The sequence below is a fragment of the Fusarium odoratissimum genome, assembly GCF_000260195.1.
Source record: "Fusarium odoratissimum NRRL 54006 unplaced genomic scaffold supercont1.11, whole genome shotgun sequence".
NCBI classification, from domain to species: domain Eukaryota; kingdom Fungi; phylum Ascomycota; class Sordariomycetes; order Hypocreales; family Nectriaceae; genus Fusarium; species Fusarium odoratissimum.
The window spans coordinates 724,191-746,351 of NW_022158697.1; the positions used below are offsets into that span (position 1 = coordinate 724,191).

At 49.6% G+C, this 22,161-nt stretch overlaps 10 protein-coding genes across 22 annotated transcripts; 4 read left to right on the forward strand and 6 right to left on the reverse strand.

The window, feature by feature from the left end:
• The first annotated feature begins 452 nt into the window (after positions 1 to 452).
• Positions 453 to 2,426, forward strand: FOIG_07707 (uncharacterized protein). The gene has a single exon (XM_031207351.1). It carries the CDS (start codon positions 607 to 609, stop codon positions 2,308 to 2,310), a length of 1,704 nt encoding a protein of 567 aa, XP_031062884.1. The 5' UTR covers positions 453 to 606; the 3' UTR covers positions 2,311 to 2,426.
• FOIG_07708 (uncharacterized protein) lies at positions 476 to 4,954 on the reverse strand. The gene is made up of 2 exons (XM_031207352.1): positions 3,900 to 4,954; positions 476 to 3,844 (listed from the first exon to the last, which is right to left on the reverse strand). The coding sequence occupies exons 1-2, from the start codon at positions 4,647 to 4,649 to the stop codon at positions 2,489 to 2,491; spliced, it is 2,106 nt and encodes a 701-aa protein (XP_031062885.1). The 5' UTR covers positions 4,650 to 4,954; the 3' UTR covers positions 476 to 2,488.
• Positions 4,955 to 5,004: 50 nt separating this feature from the next.
• Positions 5,005 to 6,683, forward strand: FOIG_07709 (transcription initiation factor TFIIH subunit 3). Its single transcript, XM_031207353.1, has one exon. It carries the CDS (start codon positions 5,361 to 5,363, stop codon positions 6,435 to 6,437), a length of 1,077 nt encoding a protein of 358 aa, XP_031062886.1. The 5' UTR covers positions 5,005 to 5,360; the 3' UTR covers positions 6,438 to 6,683.
• On the reverse strand, positions 6,570 to 8,870 carry FOIG_07710 (uncharacterized protein). Its single transcript, XM_031207354.1, has 3 exons — positions 8,522 to 8,870; positions 8,267 to 8,466; positions 6,570 to 8,218 (listed from the first exon to the last, which is right to left on the reverse strand). Exons 1-3 carry the CDS (start codon positions 8,707 to 8,709, stop codon positions 6,804 to 6,806), a joined length of 1,803 nt encoding a protein of 600 aa, XP_031062887.1. The 5' UTR covers positions 8,710 to 8,870; the 3' UTR covers positions 6,570 to 6,803.
• Positions 8,871 to 9,446: 576 nt separating this feature from the next.
• On the forward strand, positions 9,447 to 11,850 carry FOIG_07711 (actin-like protein 3). Of its 13 annotated transcripts, XM_031207356.1 has the most exons (7): positions 9,447 to 9,806; positions 9,865 to 9,887; positions 9,959 to 10,186; positions 10,237 to 10,283; positions 10,332 to 10,418; positions 10,470 to 11,303; positions 11,353 to 11,850. In XM_031207356.1, exons 1-7 carry the CDS (start codon positions 9,772 to 9,774, stop codon positions 11,416 to 11,418), a joined length of 1,320 nt encoding a protein of 439 aa, XP_031062889.1. In that variant the 5' UTR covers positions 9,447 to 9,771; the 3' UTR covers positions 11,419 to 11,850. The 13 variants fall into 13 exon arrangements, with proteins under 13 accessions (XP_031062889.1, XP_031062897.1, XP_031062898.1 ...); XM_031207355.1 differs by having other exon boundaries at positions 9,457 to 9,806; positions 10,470 to 11,738; XM_031207367.1 differs by having other exon boundaries at positions 9,447 to 10,186.
• A 17-nt stretch (positions 11,851 to 11,867) lies between these two features.
• FOIG_07712 (alcohol dehydrogenase 1) lies at positions 11,868 to 15,241 on the reverse strand. Its single transcript, XM_031207368.1, has 2 exons — positions 14,051 to 15,241; positions 11,868 to 13,869 (listed from the first exon to the last, which is right to left on the reverse strand). Exons 1-2 carry the CDS (start codon positions 14,109 to 14,111, stop codon positions 12,869 to 12,871), a joined length of 1,062 nt encoding a protein of 353 aa, XP_031062901.1. The 5' UTR covers positions 14,112 to 15,241; the 3' UTR covers positions 11,868 to 12,868.
• A 118-nt stretch (positions 15,242 to 15,359) lies between these two features.
• FOIG_07713 (uncharacterized protein) lies at positions 15,360 to 20,503 on the forward strand. Its single transcript, XM_031207369.1, has 2 exons — positions 15,360 to 20,114; positions 20,153 to 20,503. Exon 1 carries the CDS (start codon positions 19,366 to 19,368, stop codon positions 19,723 to 19,725), a length of 360 nt encoding a protein of 119 aa, XP_031062902.1. The 5' UTR covers positions 15,360 to 19,365; the 3' UTR covers positions 19,726 to 20,114; positions 20,153 to 20,503.
• Positions 16,085 to 20,308, reverse strand: FOIG_07714 (uncharacterized protein). The gene is made up of 2 exons (XM_031207370.1): positions 19,711 to 20,308; positions 16,085 to 19,655 (listed from the first exon to the last, which is right to left on the reverse strand). Exon 2 carries the CDS (start codon positions 17,098 to 17,100, stop codon positions 16,768 to 16,770), a length of 333 nt encoding a protein of 110 aa, XP_031062903.1. The 5' UTR covers positions 17,101 to 19,655; positions 19,711 to 20,308; the 3' UTR covers positions 16,085 to 16,767.
• Positions 20,504 to 21,241: 738 nt separating the features above from the next.
• On the reverse strand, positions 21,242 to 21,718 carry FOIG_07715 (uncharacterized protein; the record flags this gene model as incomplete). Its single annotated transcript, XM_031207371.1, has 1 exon — positions 21,242 to 21,718. One exon carries the CDS (start codon positions 21,716 to 21,718, stop codon positions 21,242 to 21,244), a length of 477 nt encoding a protein of 158 aa, XP_031062904.1.
• Positions 21,702 to 21,893, reverse strand: FOIG_07716 (uncharacterized protein; the record flags this gene model as incomplete). The annotated part of the gene is made up of 1 exon (XM_031207372.1): positions 21,702 to 21,893. One exon carries the CDS (start codon positions 21,891 to 21,893, stop codon positions 21,702 to 21,704), a length of 192 nt encoding a protein of 63 aa, XP_031062905.1.
• Positions 21,894 to 22,161: the final 268 nt, after the last annotated feature.

The window sequence follows — 22,161 nt, forward strand, 5'->3', positions numbered from 1 at the left end:
GTAACCAATCCCTATCATGATAGCGATAGCCAGGAGGGAGTGCTCCCTAAGTTTGACCCAGGGTGTCTATAAGTATAATCTATTTAAATAACGGTATATTCTATATAGGAACTTATTAGGCAATCGGATGAGAAACTTGGATCGTATGGACATCTTGCTTCGATTCCATTTATGGACAGAAGGGCCAATAGAAGTTGAGTCATATCTATCAATATTTATTAGATTTGACAACTTTAAAGGACATTGAATCTCAGCATGTCTTCATATTGTACTAATTATCTACTAAGATTTCGTTCATACTCTTTAATCTAATTCAAACTGCCCATCATAGAAATAATGTATACAATATACCAAGAGCACTCATGATGGGAAAGATACGAGTTACATGCTCTTCGGTAATCAACCAATCAGATCCTGCTTAAAAAAGCAGACAACTACGGCCCCACCGTCCCCGAATTCCAAGTGGGGCCTCTGCAAGAAACATTTCTTCGTCTCATTCCCATCTTTAAGAAATCTTTGTCAATATCAACATCTCAAACATTCACAATCTCCTCCCAAAATCTCACACCTCTCACAGAACAGTTGAATCCACCGAATTGTTCGTTCATGAGGCGTCTGAGACTCCCAAATTCGGCCACATTCATCAAACCCCGCCTGTACAATTTCCGTCCCTTCACAGTCATGGCGAGCGCACAAGCAGAAGCTGTGCCAAACGGCAACTCACAAGTAAACGGCAACGCTCAACAAGTTAACAAGCGGCCAAACCAGCAGAATAATCGCCAATGGAAGCAGAAGAAGACGAAGAGGGAAAAGAACATCACGGAGGGTTCATCTGAGGAAGTCCTCAAGTACGATATTCAGGCCCTTCTTAAAGAGCGAGCTGTTGAGTATGGTGAGGGAACAGAGTACGGCCCAGAAGTTCTCCCAGAGGAAGGCACTGAGACAGAAGTTGAGATTTTGGAGCTTTCGTCTACAGGTGACGGCCTTGGTATGAAGCCTGGTTCAAATCAGGTTTATGTTGTATCTTTCACAGTCCCTGGCGACACTGCAAAGGTCAAGGTCTTCCGTCATCTTCGCCGTGACACCCAAACCCTCGCCGACTTCGTCTCCATCACAAAGCCATCTCCTCTTCGCGACGACGCCCGGATCAGCTGCAAGTACTTCGCCTCATGCGGCGGCTGCCAATTTCAAATGCTCGAATACCCCGAGCAACTCAAACTCAAGAAGCGCATTGTCGAAAAGGCCTTCAAGAACTTCTCAAACCTCGACCCCAACATCGTCCCCGCTGTCCAGGATACAATGGGCAGTCCTCTGCAGTACAACTACCGCACCAAGCTCACGCCTCACTTTGATGGACCCCCTGGATTCCGTCCTAGCAAGAGAGGAAAGAACCCTAGGATTCCCTTCGAGAAGTGCCCTGATATTGGATTCATGCAAAAAGGTCGTCGAAAGGTTTTGGATATTGAGGATTGCCCTATTGGTACCAATGCTGTGCGTCTGGGTATGACACGAGAGCGTGAGCGCATGCAGAAAGAGTTTGCCAACTATCAGCGTGGTGCTACGATTCTTCTCCGAGAGAACACGAAGCGAGTCCCCAAGGACAGTGAAGAGCTCGAGGGTGAGGCAGAGCCCTATACCGTCCGCGTTGAGAATGAAGATACGGTTGATATCAAGTCTTGCATCACCGACTCCAAGGCCACCACAACAGAATACATCGGCCCTTACACCTTCACCAACCCAGCTGGCTCCTTCTTCCAGAACAACAACTCCATTCTTCCCTCCTTTACCGGCTACGTCCGAGACAACATTCTCCCTCCCGCCGGCACGGGCATGGACATCAAGTATCTAATCGACGCCTACTCAGGCTCTGGTCTCTTCACTGTTACTCTCGCCTCGCTCTTCCAGCACTCTATCGGTATCGACATTGCAGCTGACTCCATCGCCTACGCAAGTCGCAACGCCGCCCTCAACGGTATGGGAGAGGATCGCTGCAAGTTCATCGCCGCTGATGCTGGTGAACTATTCAAGAGCGTTACCTACAACCGTGACGAGACCGTTGTGGTTCTTGATCCTCCTCGTAAGGGCTGCGATGCAGACTTCTTAAACCAGCTACGAAAATTCGGTCCTCGACGAGTTCTGTATGTCAGCTGTAACGTGCATACACAGGCCAGAGATGTCGGTGTGCTCGTGCGTGGTGAAGGAGAGGGCGAGAGATACGAGATTGAGAGTCTTCGAGGATTTGATTTCTTTCCTCAGACAGGTCATGTAGAGGGCGTTGCTATTCTCAACAGGGTCGATACCACGGCATAAAATAAAAGTACACGGCGTTTGCTTGGGTTGGGTCAAAGAAAAACATGATAGATCTCATTGCCATTGCCATAGTCATAATCATTGTAAACTTGGAAACCCGCTGCCTCATTCCCCAACCTGAAAAATGCTGATCTGCGCCACCTTTACCACAATGTATATGTTCTTCGTCATTCTTCATTCATGATTGATCTCCTAACAGAGTCTTTAGGGCCTGAACTGTCAGTTCGACAACGTCATTGCTTCGACTCTTCTTAGCACATTCTGTAAGAGTTTCAACTCCACCCTCGCTCTTGACCTTCTCTCGTGCGAGCTCACCGACCTCGCCCTCTGCAGTGACCAAGTTGTGTACCACAAAGACTCCACGATGACGGATATCCTCGCTGTCATCGACGCACATTCCGAGGATAACTTTCACACCGCGGTCTCGGTTAATAATGCCCCGGATGACACCCTCAAAGTTGGTGAGTGAAGCTAAAGCACCACCAGCTGCACTTCGGGTTCCAGCATCAGGGGCATCAGCAAGGGCAAGGAGGACGTTAAGGCGATTACGGGCCTTGGAAGTCTCTTCAGCATAGAGTGCGATAGCCTCCGGTTGCTGCACCAGATTACAAACAAGCTCGACAGCAGCCTTGGAGACAAGAGTGTTGGAAGCCAGCATCTGTTCCTCGATCTGGTTCCATGCAGTATTAATGATACTGCGTCTGGTCGCATCGTCATCCATCGACGCGAGGTTGGTCAAGGCCATAAGTGCCTCGAAGGAAGGCAGCAGGTCCCGTGTCTGAGCAGCAGGGTCGGGTGGGATGATAGAGACAAGCGGTCTGACAGCAGCAATGATGGGGGTGTCACGGTTGCCACCAAAGACTAGTGCAGGGTTTGTGCTGATCAAGATGCGGGCCAGGGCTTGTGCTGCAAGACGACGTGAAGCAGCTTCAGTTTGAGGCAGGGACATCCATGATACCAGGAGAAGCTTGACCGCTCCTTGCTGAGCGAGCTTACCACGGAGAGTCCTGTCGACGGAAAGGGAGAAAATAATGGAGATAACCAGTCCCAGAGAAGCGGGCGAGCCATTCTTACTGTGGGTGACAAGGACCGGTGTGATACCTGCATCAAACACCAGCTTGCATCGCTTTGCGACATGCTCGTCGTCATTAAGGGGGTCGGGCCCGCCAAGCTTTCCGGCAGCATTGGCATATGCCTTGAGCTGGTTCATCTTCTTTTCTTCTTCGGTCAGGGTGGGCAGGTATTTCGTCAAATTGACAAAGATGCTTAAAGCTCCATAAGTAGTTGGTGATCTTGGCTGGGCTTCGCTAAGAGTCTTAACCAACTTCTGGAGCAACTCCGGGTTGCTGACAATAGACTCCTTGACTTTAGGTTGAAGGGAGGCGTATGCGAGACCTTCGATAGAGTGCTTTCGTCCGTGATCTTCATCTCTCAGTATCATCTTAGTGAACATTCCAGAGAGATCTTCGATACTAGTGACTGCAGGCTCGATTCGAGACTTGTTATCACCGGGTGCTGGTTTAGCGGGAACTGCCTTGAAAGCTGGGTCAGTCAGTGATAATACAGAGCTCATAGGCATCTTATCTCACCCTCAGCTTGGCCAAGATTACTGCGGCAAGATACTGAACCTGTTCAGAGTGCCGCCTCATTGAAATGGAGCCTCCATCGCTTTGAAGGTTTGGGTCCGCGTTCATGCTACGAACAGCCTCACTAAGGTCTTGGTCGACGATCTCCTCAAGCCACTCGATGCAGTACTTGTTGATAGCCTCGCGGCACAGTGAGTTCATGCAAGCAGCGTTGAGCATCTCCAAGCAGGCCGTCTCAACCTTACGGCTCTTCCATTTTCGTCGCATAAGTGTGCCGAGGCTGGGTAGGAAATCTTCGTTGAGAAACAGCTCGGCAGTGAGATCGGGAACAATGGGAAATGTCGCAGCGGCGACACAAAAGGCAACAATGTAATCATCATAAGTTCCCCTTCGCACACGGTCAAAGAAGAAAGTCGAGAGCTTCTTTGAACCGTCATCGCCGGCGGCTTTGAGATATGCGGATGTTGCGAGAGTGGCGTGGCCGCGTACTATCTCAGGCTGTCTCATATCAAGATAGCACAAAACGGTGTCGACACAGTCGCCATCGATAACCTTGCAAATAGTCTCACGGGACTTGTCCTTCTGACGGGCTTCATAGTCATCGTTGAGTAGCTTAGTCAGTTCATCGAGGTCGCGGCATGTCTCGTTATCTTCCTGTCCACCTTCCATGAGGCGCGCAAATACGATAAGGGTCTGGTCCTCCAGCGACTGGGCTGGAGGCGCCTGAGATGGAGCTTCTGTAGGTTCTGCCATGGAATATTGATTGAATGTGTAGGTGAGAGAGAAAGTAAGCAAGGTAGTAGTAAGTAAGAAGCCAGCTCTTGTTCTGTTTTTAAGGTGCTAGTTAAGGGAATAAAAGTGAGAGGCCGAAACTGGAACTTGTGATGTAAATCGTAACGCGCACAAGGCAAGAAGACCCGTCACGGCCTCCACCACGACCTCAACCTACCACAAGAGAGCTCTTGAGACTGGGCTTGAGCCACTAACGTTAGATCAAAGATCACTGACGCTTAATGCGTTTTAGTTGGTCATCACGTGGCCAGGCGTTTGAAGAGCTGAGCTAGGGGGTTTGCTGTAGGGGCCTATTGGTGCCAGCAGCCGCGCTCATATTCCATCATGACTGTGGATGACGTCTAACCAACAATCAGATTTTCTCTTCCATCTATGATAGCCGCGTTGAAGAATATCCCAAAAAAAACAAGGCTCTTTTAATCATTGCTGGAATTGGGTTTGGCGTTATTATTTTGGCGTTTTTGGATATCAACTGATCGTGCGATAAATGCAACGCTCGTACCCGTTCGCCTTCTTAACTCTGTCTTGAATCCAACAACTTGCGACAGCCCAGGACAGCCTCAGGCTATCGCAGCCTCAGTCCTCAAGTAAGGCCACCAAGGCAGCTCAACCACGCTTAAGGCCTCGTAGCCGCCTCCCAACCAACATCTTCGCAGCGTCACCTTTCTCAAAATGGACGCCGTCGATGTTTCAGAGCACTACGAGGTCGGCACCCGCGAAGAAACTCCCTCCCTCCTCACCATCGTCCTCGACACGAACCCTCGAGCCTGGGCATCGCTCAACAATGTTCTGCCCTTATCGCGTGCCATCGCAAACATTCTCGTTTTCGTCAACGCCCATCTCGCTTTCAGCAACGCAAACCAAGTTGCTCTTATCGCCGCCCACGTTGATCGCGCAGAATGGCTCTACCCAACACCTCCCAAACCCTCACGCGACGCCTCTGGCGATGTTGCCATGAATGATGCTTCGCAAACGCAAACACAAACCTCGGCAAACAAGTTTCCGCAGTTTGCACAGATTGAAGCTGCTGTTTTGGCTGCGATTCGAAAACTCATGGATCAGACAAAGGAGGAGGACCTCTCTGCGACGACGACACAAATCTCTGGGGCCTTGACACTGGCGCTATGTCATATCAATAAAGCTGCGCAGGCTCTTTGTGCGCCTACGGCCAATCTCGAGGACAGCCACAAAGGCTCGTCGAATACAGCCCCCCCAACTGTTCGAGGTCGAATCCTAGTCATTTCTGTGTCCGATTCAGAACCCTCGCAATACATTCCTACCATGAACGCTGTCTTCGCAGCTGGCCATACCCAAGTCGCCATCGATACTCTCTCTCTTACTGGCGAGCCAACTTTCCTACAACAGGCTTGCTACAACACCGGTGGCACATACCTCGCTGCTACACATCCCCAAGGACTACTGAACTACCTCATGTTCGGTCTTATCGCGGACACAGAAGCTCGTGAAGCTCTAATTGCCCCAACACACGACACCGTTGATTTCCGCGCCGCCTGTTTCTGTCACGGCCGAGTTGTGGACACAGGCTTCGTCTGCTCAATCTGCCTGAGCATCTTCTGTGAGACGCCAGAGAACTCGGAGTGTTTCACGTGTGGCACCAAACTATCTCTGGGTAACTATGGAGCGAAACCCGCTGTTGTACCAAGGAAGAAGAAAAAGAAGCGCAAGATCGTCAATGGAGGCGGTTCACGGGAAGAGACAGGGAGTGCGACAGGGACACCCCGCCCTTGATGATCCAGCAAATCGCTTGAAGAACGGGGGTGAAGAACGGGATATACCCTTGATGACCAATGTACATATAGTCTCACGGCGTTAAGGAAACTAGCCAGGCATGGCACTTATTGCAGATAATGCTACAGTCAACGCATACTTCTCTAAACTCCAAAGGTCTGTAGACATCAATATTGAAGTGACCAGAATAAACAGCGGGCGTAGGGTTATGATCTAAAGGCTATCACTTGAGTCTAATGCATAAGAGAATTCTAATCGACAATTGCACTTCTAGGTGCGAATAGCACAACCATTCAACAGCTTGAGCAGAAGCTCAGTTCACATCAGTATCGTCAATCCTATGCTAATCTCAGACAATGGTGCACCTTACTCAAACCTGACCTTACGTCCACCCTTGGCGATTTTGGCGCCATCAGAAAGTCTAGACATCGTGCAGACGGGCTGTCTTTCCGAACCTCCCATCGAAGCGAGGGCGAAGGAATCTGTGTTGTGGGCAAAGTAGAAATAGTAGCCTGACGGCGTTTTCTTGACCACCATGACACCAATGGCACCTGCTGAGTGGCAGTTCTTGACACCGGGATGCTTCATGAAGTCCTCAGCAATGAAAGACTCCATGATGGCATCTTCATCGTCGTCCTGAATGTTGGCACCTCCTTTTCCACGTCTTGTGCCATGGTAAATCCTCTCCGCACACCGCTGGGAGGCCATGGTAGTAGCCATATGCTCTCCTGTACCGCTCGTGACTGCAGCAACAGCAACCTGATCTTCGTCTTCGTCGTCGCAGGGAACAACGGCTGTGCCGACTCCCACAAGAGCAGCTGGTCCCAAGCGGCCTCGATGCTTCATTCCGATACCACCTGAAGATGAGCCAGCAGCAATTTGGCCTCGATCATCGATCGCAATGGCACCAATAGTGTCCGTAATTATATCCTCGTTAACAGACCCGAAATGAAAGCGGTCGTGTACAGCTCTTGAATGAGGCTGCGACTTTTCATCTGGACTGAGAGGTCGCTTAGCCCCACGAGGACCTGAGGAGCTTTGGCGATCAGGGCCACTGCCCCTGTTCCCAGTAGGAGTTCGCGGTGATGTATTGTCGGCCTTATTTGAGGCATGTGCATGGTGCTTATGGCGGATTGATGCGTTCTCCGGCAAGACAGGTTTAAAATCCTCGGCTAAAGAATTGGACTTTCGAGATAGACTAGGTCGAAATGGGGAGGACAATACACCCTGGGCACCGCTCACAACACCAGCATACGTCTGTGTCGCTCCCTCCTGAGGACTTCGGGTAAATGAAGAACGGCCGACTGTTGGAGGAGAGGTGCTTGTGGCTCGGAAGTAGCTTGTGGATGTTGGTTGATCTGGCGACGGCGCATCTTGGATCGGTGTGCCAGCGAAAGGAGAGTCAGGCTGTCCCTCGTTCCAAGTACCGGCAATAATAGCAGCCCGTTGATCCCGCGGAAGAGATGAATGTGGCTTTGTCGGCGATGCTGTATCGTACTGGCATGGGGGACATGTTGCGGTTGTATCAACAGTTTCAGGCAAAGCTTTGGGCTCTTGACCCTTCGACTCGGCTCGCTTCAAATCTTCCTGCCAACGCAGAAAACGGTCTCTAGCATTCTTCGAAACCATGTACTCATTGGGATATATCATTAGACCATGCTCCTCTGCGAAAGCCCTGGCGCCCTCTCCGACAAGAGCGTTTGGTGCAACCCGTCTCAGGCTCAATGGTTTATTGCTCATATCTAGAACGAGCTTGGCCAAGGATATCGGGTTTCGAATATCTGTGATATTGTCAGCAGGTTTACTTGCCTTGAGCAGTAGAAACGTACTGGGGACAGCACCACAGGCGCCGCTGCGGCCAAGATGATCCACTACGGTGGCATCACATTCTACAACACCATCTATGGAAAGATTGGAGCCGTATCCAGCGTTGGTGATTTCTTTATCCTCGAGGATTCTGAGAGCTGCTTCGACGGCCTCAGTTGCGCTGGCACCGGCTCTGAGGAATCTCATACCCATCTCAACCGCACTGTAGCTGTTAGCTCAAAAGCCCAGGGGGTAGGGGTCATTGGAGAGTATCTCACGCAACACAGGCCTGGAGGTGTATGTGCTCATTTTGATGACTATGAAACCCAGCCCCGGCGTGGATAAAGATAGCAGGCACTGCTTTGGTTCTGTGTGCCACTTTCATCACCCGATCGAAAGCGCCATCGGTTCCGTAAGGGGTGGATCCTGAGCTGAAGGAGGTATCATCATCGAGACTGTCTGACATCCTCGAGAGAAGTCATGAGGTAGCGAGTGTCTATTATTACAAGAGTATTGAGATGGTGTTGGTAGTTGTGAGAGAAGAAAAGAAAAGAAAAGAAAAGAAAAGCGGGCGTGGAGATGCCCCGGAAGTGATGTTGATTGAGGTTCAATGCTTTAGGAGAAAAGGTTGGAGATTGAACAATGATGCAGTTTTGGGCAGACCCGAGCCTTGAAGGAAAGGCAAAGCACTCTATAGATAAGGAAAGAACTAAAGGAGCTGTTGGGTTGAGGTTTGATCAGTCACTCCTTGCTTGATAGACTCGTTGTGTTAGACGAGAAGCAGCAATCGTCAGGTGGAAAACATACCTTATACAATCTCGAATCTCCAGTCACCACCTCATTATTGGTCACGTATAATTGCTACGAGTTTAACCATTTGAAGGCATCTCTGATCTATAGATCTATGAATCTATGAAAAAACCTAACATTCAAGAAGCCTCACAAGCCTCAAGACGAGCGTTCAATAGGGAAGCGACATTGAAGAAATACAGTTGCCTGTTCTCTCTCGTCAAAGAGGGCCTAGAAATGACGTCGCACATCAACTATAATTACAACTCACTTGAGACATCTAAACTCCAAGCTGAGACAGAGACCAAGTCAAAGGAAGCACTTGGGAGATTTATCGAGCTCGGGTTGACTTCTGAGAACTGATAGACAGACATTGCATTATTAGATACTAGATACAATTGATTTGTCAAACTTCGACATATAACTCTTTTTGTTGAACTCGCCAATTGTGTCTATAATTTTGTCACTGAGGCCTTCACCCCCCGGTTATCGCAACAACTAGGCCCACATCTCCAGCCATTCAGTGCCATGTCCCACTCAACGGCGGGGCACAGCACAGCCGCAGTTCAAGCCTCACCTCCATTCGAGCTGGGAGCTTTACAAGGCACGTAACGTAATCCTCTCCTAACGACCACCATCATCGCCGCACATTGCAATTCCTCACACGCGGCAGTTGTTTCCTCCTCTTCTCCATCTTCTCTCTTGCAGCTGTGCGCTTCACCACGCACTCTCGCCCATCATGGCTAACCAAACTCCCGCCGTTGTCATGGACAAGTACGTCTCACTTATCCCAGCCCCCGCACTGACGACGACAGCTAACCTCAGCTCACAGCGGCACGGGTTTCTCCAAGCTAGGTCTGTAACGACGGAATACGCCTCTGAGGCTATCATGTACTCTTGAGCTTCATGCTGATGCTCCAATCTAGGTTTCGCCGGTAACGATTCTCCCTCATTCGTCTTCCCGACCGCGATTGCGACAAAGGGGCCAACTGGCGGAGCTGGTGGTTCTGGTTCTGGACGACCGGCTGTTGCGAACAAGCCATCTTTTCTTACGGGAGGTGCTGGAGCTGGAGGCCATCTGAGCGGAAAGCGAGGTACCGAGGATCTCGACTTCTTTATTGGCGATGAGGCGATAGCAGCTTCTGGAGGACCTGGTAGGCAGCCATATGAGCTCCAATTCGTTGAATTCAGCTGACAAGTTTAGGATATGGTCTTCATTATCCGATCCGACACGGTCAAATAGAGAATTGGGTATGCTTGCCGACGAATCCGACATGACCTATAATTGACCGCCTTTAGGACCACATGGAACGATTCTGGTCAAACTCCATCTTCAAGTATCTACGCGTCGAGCCTGAGGACCATTACTTCCTCCTTACCGAGCCCGTGAGCATCTTGCGCCCCGAACGACGTCAAACATCAAACTAATATAGATAGCCTCTGAACCCGCCCGAGAACCGTGAGAATACCGCCGAGATCTTCTTCGAGTCCTTCAACTGCGCTGGAATGTACATTGCCGTCCAGGCCGTTCTTGCTCTTGCTGCTTCTTGGACATCTTCAAAGGTCCAGGATCGTTCTTTGACTGGTACGGTCATTGATTCCGGTGATGGTGTTACCCACGTCATTCCTGTTGCCGAGGGTTATGTCATTGGATCTTCTATCAAGTCAATTCCCATTGCCGGTCGAGATATCACCTACTTCGTTCAGTCCCTTCTACGAGACCGAGGCGAGCCCGATTCTTCGCTCAAGACGGCTCAGGAAATCAAGGAGGAGTACTGTTACGTGTGTCCCGATATTGTCAAGGAGTTCAGCAAGTATGACCGGGATCGCACTCGATTCGCTCAGCACGTTGTTTCGCACCCCAATGGCCGACAGGTTACCGTTGATGTCGGTTACGAGCGCTTCCTCGCCCCCGAGATCTTCTTCAACCCCGAGATTTACAGCTCCGACTTCTTGACTCCTCTGCCCGTGGTTGTCGACGGTGTCATTCAGCAATCGCCTATCGACGTCCGACGAGGTCTTTACAAGAACATTGTTCTTTCTGGTGGAAGCACATTGTACAAGGATTTCGGTCGCCGATTACAGCGAGACATTAAGCAGCTTGTAGATGCCAGAATTCGAGCCAGCGAGGTCCGCAGTGGTGGTGCTCGTAGTGGTGGTCTGGACGTGTCCGTTATCACTCATAAGCGACAGCGACACGGTCCTTGGTTCGGAGGCAGTCTCCTTGGTCAAACCCCTGAGTTCCGATCATACTGCCATACCAAGGCCGAGGTAAGACGAAATGTATACTGTATAGGGACCATGACTAACAACATCACAGTACCAAGAATATGGACCCAGCATTGTGCGAAGATTTGCTCTGCTTGGTGGACCCGGTGGCTCTTGATTTACGATATAGACGATCAAGAATCACTCTTCAATTGACTCCCCGGATCAACAGCAAGCTTCCTAGAAAGAGATATTCTTGGAGTACGCAGGAGAGAATAGTGGGCGTCTACTGTGGAGTGCAATGAAGAGGCGCTCATGGCGCAAAAATCTCAATTGACAATTATGCCTAAAGCGAAGCAACTACGAGTGGGAGACAAGAGATGGCGAGACGAGAAGAGACGAGATGGCGGCACGTGTTGAAGAGTTACATTAGTCGTTTTAAAATTCATATTTCCAAAAACATAACTCTTTTCCCCGCTCTGATACGTACCAACGTTATACTCTAATCGTTGAATGTATGATGCGTTGAACTCCGGCATGCCGGGAAGTCAAATATAGGCGTCGTCCAGTCTCTCATATCATAATTCACAAATTCAATTATTCCCTGCCATTGACGTTCCAGGCAAGAAAGAACTTCTGCAGCCAAGAAAACGAGCAGTTCGTAAAAGATACGCTTAGACGCTCTAGATGCTCTTCATAAGCAGTGGTCTGATTATTTGTTTCTGGACGGTTGATGATGTTCTAGAAGTGGCTTGGTGGCTGGCAGGGGTTCTTGCAGAGAGGGTTGCATCAGATTTGTAGTGGATGGAGGGGTAAATCGACCCCCGTCATGGTGATATTTTCATACATGATATTATCCCATCTCCTGGTAGACGATACGGTGTTAGTCACGATGAGACTACTTGGCCATTAGGCGTTTGGATGAACTCCGTGGGAATGGCTCCGTGGAAGTATGTGTTATTATCAATATGATATTTCATCTGCAAGCTGGTTAAGCATGTTCGAAATCAGCTGTCCATGTAAGTTCATCTGTTGTGATACATGGAGACCAGGTGAGACTCGATCATAACCACAACAGCTCAGAGAACTTTACAGGATTATTAAGCACGTTTTTCGAAGGGACTCACTATAATTTGAAGAGTTCTTCTCAAATAGAGGATCATGGTAGAAAATTGGGGGTTTTATTATCTCGAGCAATATTCATCCCTTTATAGACTATGTACAATAGGGCTTAAGTCGAACTCGAATAGCAAGCAGACATTGATGCAAGGTAGCATGGGGGAAATCGTTGCTCCTCGTCATTGGAAGAGTTTACTGAAGAGTGCTGTATTATTCATATCAATGTGCAGAGTGAAAGATGTCGCTTGGAAACCATTGTTGATCGAAATGTTCGTTCTGTTATTTGATGCTAAGGGAAATCATAAAACTCATAAACTAGGGCTATACACAAAGTGTAACCAAGATCATCCATCTGGCTACTTCGACAACACCCGCCAGAAAACCCAAATCAACTCCCGCCTGAACTCCTCTTTAGAGGGTAAACCCCTTTGCGCGATGGGTAGCCCTGTCTATCTCTTTTGGGGCGTGCTTTTGCTTTTTGGCGCACTGCCCAAGCGACAGCCGCGCGCTTATCGGCTGGTGTCGACGACGTAGCGACCGACAATTTGGCCAGCCTTCATGAGCTTGTAGACCTCGTTGAGCTCAGAGAGACCGACAGTCTTGAAGGGGACCTTGATGAGACCGCGGCGGAAGAAGTCAATGGCCTCAGCGGTATCAGCACGGTTGCCGACGTAAGATCCCTTGATGGAGATCATACGAACAACTGTGTCGAAGACGGGAGCAGAGAACTGAGCATTGGCGGGGAGACCAATGCAGACGACAGTACCGCGAGAGCGGATGTACTGGGTAGCCTGTTGGAAGGGCTTCTCGTTGGTAGCGACGAGGAGAGCAGCGTGAGGTCCGAGACCATCGGAGGTGGTAGCCTTGACATCAGCGACAAGGTTCTTGGTTGTGGTAAAGTCGACATAAGCAGTAGCTCCGAGCTCCTTGGTGAGCTTTCCCTTCTCCTCACCACCATCGATGGCAATGGCGTGGATACCCATGGCCTTGCAGTATTGGACAGCGATGGAACCGAGACCACCACCAGCACCGACGATGGCAATGGATTGACCGGCCTTGACACCGGACTCCTTAAGACCCTTGTAGACGGTGATACCGGCGCAGAGAATGGGGGAGATGGACTCGAGGTCGCACTCCTCAGGAATGCGAGCAACGTGGATAGCCTTGGCAATGGCGTACTGCTGGAAAGATCCGTCGACGGTGTAACCGGAGAGGAGAGCCTCGGCGCAGAGAGACTCATCGGCGTTCTGGCAGTAAGAGCAGCTCAGGCAAGAACCGTTGAGCCACTTGATACCGACCTTCTCGCCAATCTTGACATCCTTGACAAGGTCGCCGCGGGCAACGACAACACCAGCACCCTCGTGGCCACCGACAAGAGGCAGCTTGGTATCGAGGGGCCAGTCACCCTGCCAAGCGTGGAGATCAGTGTGGCAGACACCGGAGAACTTGACGTTGACGAGGACCTCATCGGGACCGGGCTTCTGGACGGGAATCTGCTTGTACTCGATAGCTGGGAGAGTGGGTTAGTATACAAGACTCGACAATGATCGAATTGTTAGGCGAATGGATGGTGGGGGAGCTGTGGATGGGTGGGACTCGGTAGAGAACCTGGGGTTGTATATGATATCAATGATATCAAGAGGTAGAAGAGGCAATTGGGGTTGTAGATTGTAGGAGATAGGATGACATACGACCGGCGGTCTTCTCGAAAACCTGAGCCCACTGCTTCTCGGGAATCTGGGGAGCGGCCATTTTGATTGTTGGAGTGGTTGGTTGGCTGTTTGGTTGGAAGGGTATCGAAAGGTTGTCGTGAAGACTGAAGAGTTGTTGAGAGTGTTGAAGAGTTGATTGATGATCTGGATGAGGATGGAGAAGAAAGAAACGACTTGAGACCGATGGGAGCAGAGTTTATATAGATGTTGGACGGGTGATCCAGAGTGAAGGGACTGATCTATGTGGTATGGTCTGCTCTGGTATGGTATGGTACGTATGGATAGTACTCGGGCCTAAAGCGTATGGTATGATGGGCCAACAGGGCAAGGATAGGCGTCTGGGTGTAGAAACTCAAGCCTCATCTTGGCGGTCGCGGGGGAGAGGGAGTGAGATTCTTGGTGTTGAAGGGTGTGAGAGCAGAGATGTGAGAGATCAGAGCAGATCAGACAAGAGTCTCTATTCTGGACTCGACTCGATTCTGACCAAGCCTAGGGGACGAGGTGAATCAACGAACAAGGGCCAAAGGGAGAGGCCACTTCGGCTGCACGGGGATCCGCATTTTGGAACATGCTCGTTGGACTATGGTTTTCGGGATGCGGCGAACGGTGAGTGCGATTGAGTGGCAGTATCGTCCTATGCGTTTGTTGCATGGGTTACTAGGTTGCGTGCGTGCGTGTGGGCGTGGGAGGAATAGTGTGTGTGAGAAACAGAGTGTAAGGTGAGGTTAGCTTAGCTCGGGTTGTTTGTAGTGGCGTCACCAGTGGATAGTGGACTGGACGAGTTAGGGATTAGGGAGCTTAGGCCCAGGGCAGGTCCCGTCTCTCTCTATCTTCCCTGTAGCTTCTGCCCCGTTCCCTACCTAGAGTTACGCATTGCTACAGTACCGACCGCGCCTTACCGTAGGTCTGATCTCCTCACGACGTGTTTCTGTCTGACCCCCCCCCCCCCCCCCCTCATGCCGGGCTTCAACTTCCCCTCAGCAGCGGGCAGCTCTAGTGAAAATCGATGACAGTACGGAATAGCGCCAATTTCAAACAGTCTTGTACCTCTGAGGGAAAAGGTACTTCCATCCGCAACTGCAGAGCTAGGAGTAGATCTGGGACCCAATGGGGTGTGCAGTAGGAAAACAATTATCCGTAGTCATGATGCTCTAGTCTAAGGTAGGTACTGTAATGTAAAAAATTAAAAAAGTTGTTACAGCAAGTGGTGATATTCTGGCGAGCATCCATCAAAAAAATTTCGGTCACCAAAAGTCAGATGCTTTTTGCGGCCCTTTTCCCATTACACCGGGTTTTTGCCATTCAAACTGTAACAGGTCATAGAAACCCATTTTTAAAACGCCCGATACCCAAAGATAGATAGCAAAGAGGAAACTGCGGTAAATTCGGATCTTTCGATTGCATATCCGGTCCTAATTCGGTTGCTTCCATCAATTGTCAGATCCTGCCCTGCCCTGTCTGTCTCAACATAACATGACATGACAATGTTGAAAAGCCTCATGAGAGCCCCTAATTTGCTCTAACCCTGCAGGGCATGCGAATTGTGGATTGGCAGGGGCCTGTCCCAGAAAAGGCGCTTAACATCCATCTAACAACTATTCTAGGAGATGCTTCATCCATCCCACGCGTTTCCTACTGCCAGCCTCCTTGAGCTAGAATAGCTTCTCATCATCAAGCGCATCCGTTGAGCCATGTGGGAGCTGCACTGCCTGTTACATCTTATAGGTTGGTGGATTACTGGGGTGGTGTTTGGCAGCGGCTCCGTACCTTAGCACGGAGTTGTAGGTGTGGCATCACTTGTCTGACGCCCCTAAGCTATGGGTGCGGTTATGTTCATCTGCCTTTCTCGGCGTCAATCAACTGCCGTTACGCATTCAAATTTCCATATTTGCGGATCCAAGGAGGTTTCAATTGGGATTCTTGTGGATTAATGCCTCAATGCTTCCAATTTTATATCATGATTACTTTGATCTTGATCGTATTGTTAAATCTCGCCATTCGCGTTATCCATCGCCGAGTGTCGGCGTTATTGGATCCGTTGGCATGGAGGGGCAACAGATCGTCAAAGCTTCCTTTCGTGACATCAGCAAAACAACTTAACATGAGGAAGGAAGGGATTCCCTCTGCCAACAACCCAAACCAAGAATTTCTTGTCACGCTCCCTCACTGAATCATCTGCAACCTCCCTTTTACCGGTAACAAGCCAACGGCGCTAGAAACCGCTCGAAAGGATCTTGTGGAGGGGATGCAGTCATTCAACCAAAAAGCCACGGCGATTACCCCAAAATACGGTATAAACTGCCAATGCCATCGTGGCTGGTACTGCAACTGGTGCATCAAGGCACGAAATATGAGAAAACGGTGCTAAGCTGTTATACAACTGACAGTGGAGAACCACGTCAATCAATATACAATCATGGCGTGTACTTCTAAAGGCATCCTCACTTTTCCCCGCACTCTCATCAGACATGGCGCAGGTCCCCCAGATCATCTAGCACAGCGCTATTGGGAAGCAGCTTCGGATCCGTGAACACACATGAAGCTCCAAATGAGGATCTTCCCCAGACAGATCTTGGGTATACACGCAACGCCCACCACTTGAGTCTATCTTCTCTGGTATGCGAAGGGACCGCCTCCGGGTCCAAGGTTCATCCCAGCCGGATGGATGGAGGTCTTTTGGGAAGTGCGGGGAAGCTCTAGCTCAGTCCGTTACGCACTGAAGAGACCTTGACTCGAAATCCCTGCAATATTTCTGCTATACCAACGCTGGACAGTGCTGTGGACTCATGCGGATTGGTGGCCGCAACACATGTCTCTTGCGGGATGGAGCAGTTCACCCAACCACAGACCAGCTCTTCAGGATTTCTGGTACAATTTCCAACAGACCTCGAGGTGATCGTGTCAAAGGCTGCATGATAACGACTTGGTACGACAGTATAACAGTGTCTAGGCCGTGCCTCGCTTATATCAGTATACTGTAAACCCATCAGATATGGCACGAACAAGGACTGGCAGAACCACATGCGCATGTTATGTATGCACAACTAATTGCTCGGCAAGTCAGTTACTCCTCTGCTTCAACGGTCTAGGTTAGTCACCTGAATTCAGCATTGTCTAAGCGACTCATGTATTTGGTGCAACATTTCACGAGCATATCAAAGACGCTATTGGTCAGGTTTTACCCCAACCTATGCCAACGCTTCTCGTTCAGGCTCCGGGTGGCCGGGCGTTGTTGTTTATGGCAATTGGCAGTTTGCTAGAACAAGCCTCAGAAACTGCCATCGCAACCCACCCTGATACAAGTCTCAGTCACGATTGCGGATAGATGTACCTTGTTTATCAACGCTACATTGACTTAGAGCAATGAGCTTGGGGCATCTGGAGCCTAACGATCAAACTCCCTAGCCACTCTCGCACCCTTGTCCACCCCAAGTTCCCTCGCCAAGTGCCATTTGCTTCTCGAACACGCAACTGGTAGGGGAATGATTGGAGGCAGTCTTTGTCCTGTGGCAACACCTCATCTACCTTCAACTGTTGAAGATCCACCTTCCACGATACCTTCGCAGGGGTTGTCAAGATGTGCTTTGCCCCATGTCGGTTTTCCTCCCGCTTGTCGGTCCAGAGGGAGATTGGCTTGCGAGGATTTTCGTCCTTGAAAGAGCAATCAGGATTGCATAATCTGTGTAAGTGAAGATGCTTGTTGTTTCCTCTCACAGCTTATCCAGCCAACACTATAGATGATGTAAACAAACTTGAAGGCGAAGTTGATGCTGGTCTGTGTTCTATAATCAAGCACAAAGCTGTTATTCAAATATCTTTACCTTCGATACTGCCTAGAGTAAGGGGAGCCGGGTCTAGCTTGACCAGGTCGTCACATCTTGAAAGTTGAACCCCATGTTCCTTAGATCATCATATCTGGGGCAGGGTCCGTGGGTTCCTGGGTCCTCCGCGTTTTCAAGCCGCGCTTATCCCTCTAGGCCCCGTCATCAGGCCCGTGCAGTGCTAAAACGACATCCACTGCGGCTCCGCAGTTTTAACTTGCATGAGCCGCAATTGTTTTCCCCGCATCGACGTTGCGGCACGCCCCCCGGACCTTGGAGACACCCTGAGAACGGCTGAGCCCCATCGAGTCCAGCCATGCGTGTAACTGCATCCCTTCCTCCTGGCGCTGCCTGTGATACGGGGCCCCAGACTTGAAAAGTTGTTGGCCTCATGAGACTTCTCGGATCTGGAGAAACGGAAGCATTTCACGGGGTCATGTTGGATCGTTCAGCTTCACGCTATACCTGATCCAATAATGCTACGGTGAGGTGGCGCCCAAGTGCGTGGCTCTGCCTTCTCATGAGGACAATCTGGAGTCATGATACCCAGATCTGGGGTAATCATGGTCAACATTCTACTCCAGGCTTTACCAGGTAGGTATTCTTGGGGTTGTGCGTGCCCCTTTATTGGCTGATATGCCTGCGATGGCTTCCATTGCGACGAGCCGTCAGTGTCAACTTGAAGCGTTTGTCCGAGGGAGGGGCTGTGCTCCATCGACCAGGGAGCTGCTCACATGAGAGCTGATTTCGTGCATGATTGCTTGTTTCTTTTTCTGCATCTCTCATTATTTCTGTGGTTTTGCAGCTCTTTGAAGTTCCCTCGAACAGCTGGTCATGATGATTTCTCGCCCCATTCTTGACCATCCTCGCACAATGCTCATTCGATTTCTTGGAAAACAGCGGTACAAGTCGGATCCTATGGAGACTCCATATGCACATCTGCCTCAAACCTCTCTTCTCTGTACAAACACTGACTAATTTGCATTTCCTGCTCTCTCCCACGCTTACTATCGTGTTCAGTGTCTCCCGCGCAGCACTTCGTACGAGCGTAACGACTTCACGATATTCAAGAGCAAGTCAGTTGAGTTGCCTCGTAAGGGCTTGCGTATGGCGGTGCTCTCGCGTTTCTTCGCAAGCTACCCTCGTTCCTGCTAGTTTAATCAGCTATGGAAGTACTTGTAGCCATAAGGTTAAACCTTCGGCTGCTAACCGGCTGGATAAATCGGGAACAAGCAGGCTGATAGAGCTGTTGTATGCTGTTCAGCTGGCAACATGGGAGAATTGAGCTTCGAGGTTGCTGAAATGACACTTTTGATACGACATTCAGGGTCCACATTATGCGCAATACGTGCTACACGTCGATCGAAGTTCACGCACAATGATGAGACGGCGGTATAGGTTCCAGACGATGAAAGTTAAAGTTGAATTCAATCAACTCTCTGGATTGGTCAAGAGGTTTATTTATGAAAACAGATGTTCCTCCTTTTCTCGTTGCCCGAGACCATAAACACCGAATGTTTCCCAAGCGCTTGCAAAGCTAACAGATATTCAGATGGATCGATCGCTCGTTACTTCCTCGACTCGCCTCCTATCTTGGTGCAGCGCCTAGGCGGCGACCTCGACCGACTGCTCAACACCATCCGCCTTGCCAGAGTTGACCTTCTTGCCAGTCTTGGCGATCTTCTGGAGGACGGTATCGTAGGGGAGGGCGGTGACGACCTTGGCGGTCTGGTTCTCAAGGGACACATCGTAGCTCTCGACACCTGCGAAGGGATATTGTTAGCAGCGGTAAACGGTCGCTTGGCGAAGTGCACATACCGTCAAGCTTCTTGAGGACTCTGTCGATGGCACCGGAGCAGCCGCCGCAGCTCATGGTGATGTTGAACTCGTAGGTGTGAGTGTCGGCCATTGTGAATGTGTTGGTGATTTGTAATTTTGAGGTTGAAGAAAATGGCGGGGTATCTTGATATCAAATGGAGATGCGAAAGTTGTCGGAATTAGAGGTCCGTGCTAAAAGTGGAAATTGAATTGTGGGAAGTTGGACAAGAGTCTGAAGGGGATTGCAAATAATTTATAGTCGTTTTAAGGGGGTATCTTGAGTTGCAGTTGCTGAGAGAATTGGCCGCTGACTGTGACGGCGGAAGTGAATTATTAATAGGCGCTTGCAACACTTGTTCTCTGTGCTTGGGCGCCGCGATAATTGCGCAATTCGTTAGAGGGAGGCGCCTACGCCTCAGGTTCAGCCAGATAAATTCTGGAGGAGCCACAGATGAAACGTGCTCAATACAACGGGGAAACTTTTCTGAAACGCTTCTGACGGGTAATTATTCCGAATCTTGGCCTTTTTGCTTCTGAATCACCGTTTCGCAATTCTTTTCTATGTCACAGTTTATGCCTTTTATCTCGCTGTTGCTTCAGCTGTTTTTTTGATGAGTAACTTGCTCAGGTGCTGAAGGGTCCGTGTAAGTGAGAGTCTAAAATTAGGTGCTAGTTATTTACAGTCAAAGATCGACTCTCGTCATCTTGGGCTACTGTGACATAAGCCGTAGATCAATTATAGAGTAATAGAAGCAGCTACACTAGAATCACAGACTCCGTCAATTACGCCATGGTGATTTGCTATGTAGGCTGCTTGTGAGGTGAATTTCTCGCAGGATAAAAGGTTCTACAAAGATGCTACCCTATACCACACATGAGATCTTGCATTCTGCTTCCCCTTTCACTGCCTATTTTCTAAAGATTTGTCGAAACCTTTTATGAATTGTTTATATACTTGTATGTTACAACCAGTGTCTTGCTGATGACCTACGTTTGCGCAATGACGAGTGTGATTAACGTCTCGCAGTCAATGAGGCATGACACAATTCTATAGTATCCTACCGAAGCATGAACCTGAACTGCTCACTACCTCGGATTTTGAGCCACGATCAACCTTTGTTCATCTTATCAATCTATTTTTCGCGGTACCAAGACATGCACATATGATTCGCCATTCTTGTCTTTAGTCTCGAGAATACGATACTGACTCACAGCGAACCAAAGAAGCACAGACAAGATACGATACGACAGAATGGGCTGATTTTCCAAGTCCCACCTTTTATAACATGATCTGAGCTGCCACCGGCCACACCGAACCAGTTCAACGGTAGTCCCGGAGGAGAGACGCCGTTGAAGTAAGGAGACTCTAGCCACCTTATCTTCAGCCGGTTATCCAAAGAATGCAAAAGTCTCGTTACCAAGCGAAACAGTTTCCTTCCAGAAACACTAAACATACAGACCCTGCAGATGCATGCATCAGCCACTGTTCTCCTGGCTAGAACATAGTCTATCGGGCTGCAGCGAAATCAGATCACCTGCTAACCAAAAGTTTTCCGTTTATAGCACCGAAAAAAGAGCCTCCTGAGGCTCTTCCGCAGCGGCTCGGCCCTATACCATACCCATGACCCAAGATAAGATCAAAGAACCACTCAGAGCCGAGATACAGGGACAGGCAGATGAGATTCTGACAAGTTTTTAAGATGAGGCTCTGCGTTGGCGTTATTCTAGAAGAAGAAAACAAAAGCCACAGGGCGTGTACGATAGACGCCCGTATCCCCCCGGATATCTGGCCGAGTATCCATGATCTGATCTGACGATGGCAAGGGTCGTGGACTTCGATCGCGGCCGTTTTCTCGGTGTAAAGAGGCTGTGCCTTGCTAGATCTCGATATGTGGACTTGCCCTTCCGTTGAAGTCATGATATAGTTTGACTGTGCTTGATTTGAACCCCCACGGTGGTATGACGGAGTTTTGGGCATGTTGCAGGGTCTATCAAGTAAGATGCACATCAGAGACGTCAATGGGTTCGTGGCCTCTTACGTATGGGCTGGGAGGGTTCTTGATATCGATGATCTGATGTGATGTTGGGCTTATCTTGCGGTGAGTGGGCTTTGGTTGAGCCGGGAGGGTATTAGTAGGGGTCTTGGCGATGGTCTGGTCAATTCTGGATGGGTGATGTGTCATTTTGGTTCTTAGATGGGGTTGTTGTATTTGCCATGGTGGTGTAGATGCAGATACTGTGATCTGCATATGGTTGGATCTGGTGAGCTATCCATAACCAGGTATCGAAGCACGTGTTTCTTCGATGGACTCCTCGCTATTCTGGATGTACTTGCGGACTCTGATCGTATATTCTTTGGAGGCAGTATAAGTTAGAGCGAAACTATAAGCCACAACACACATAGTATTATCACAGTATCCTCAACTCATAGTCTGATCTTGTACAAGATGC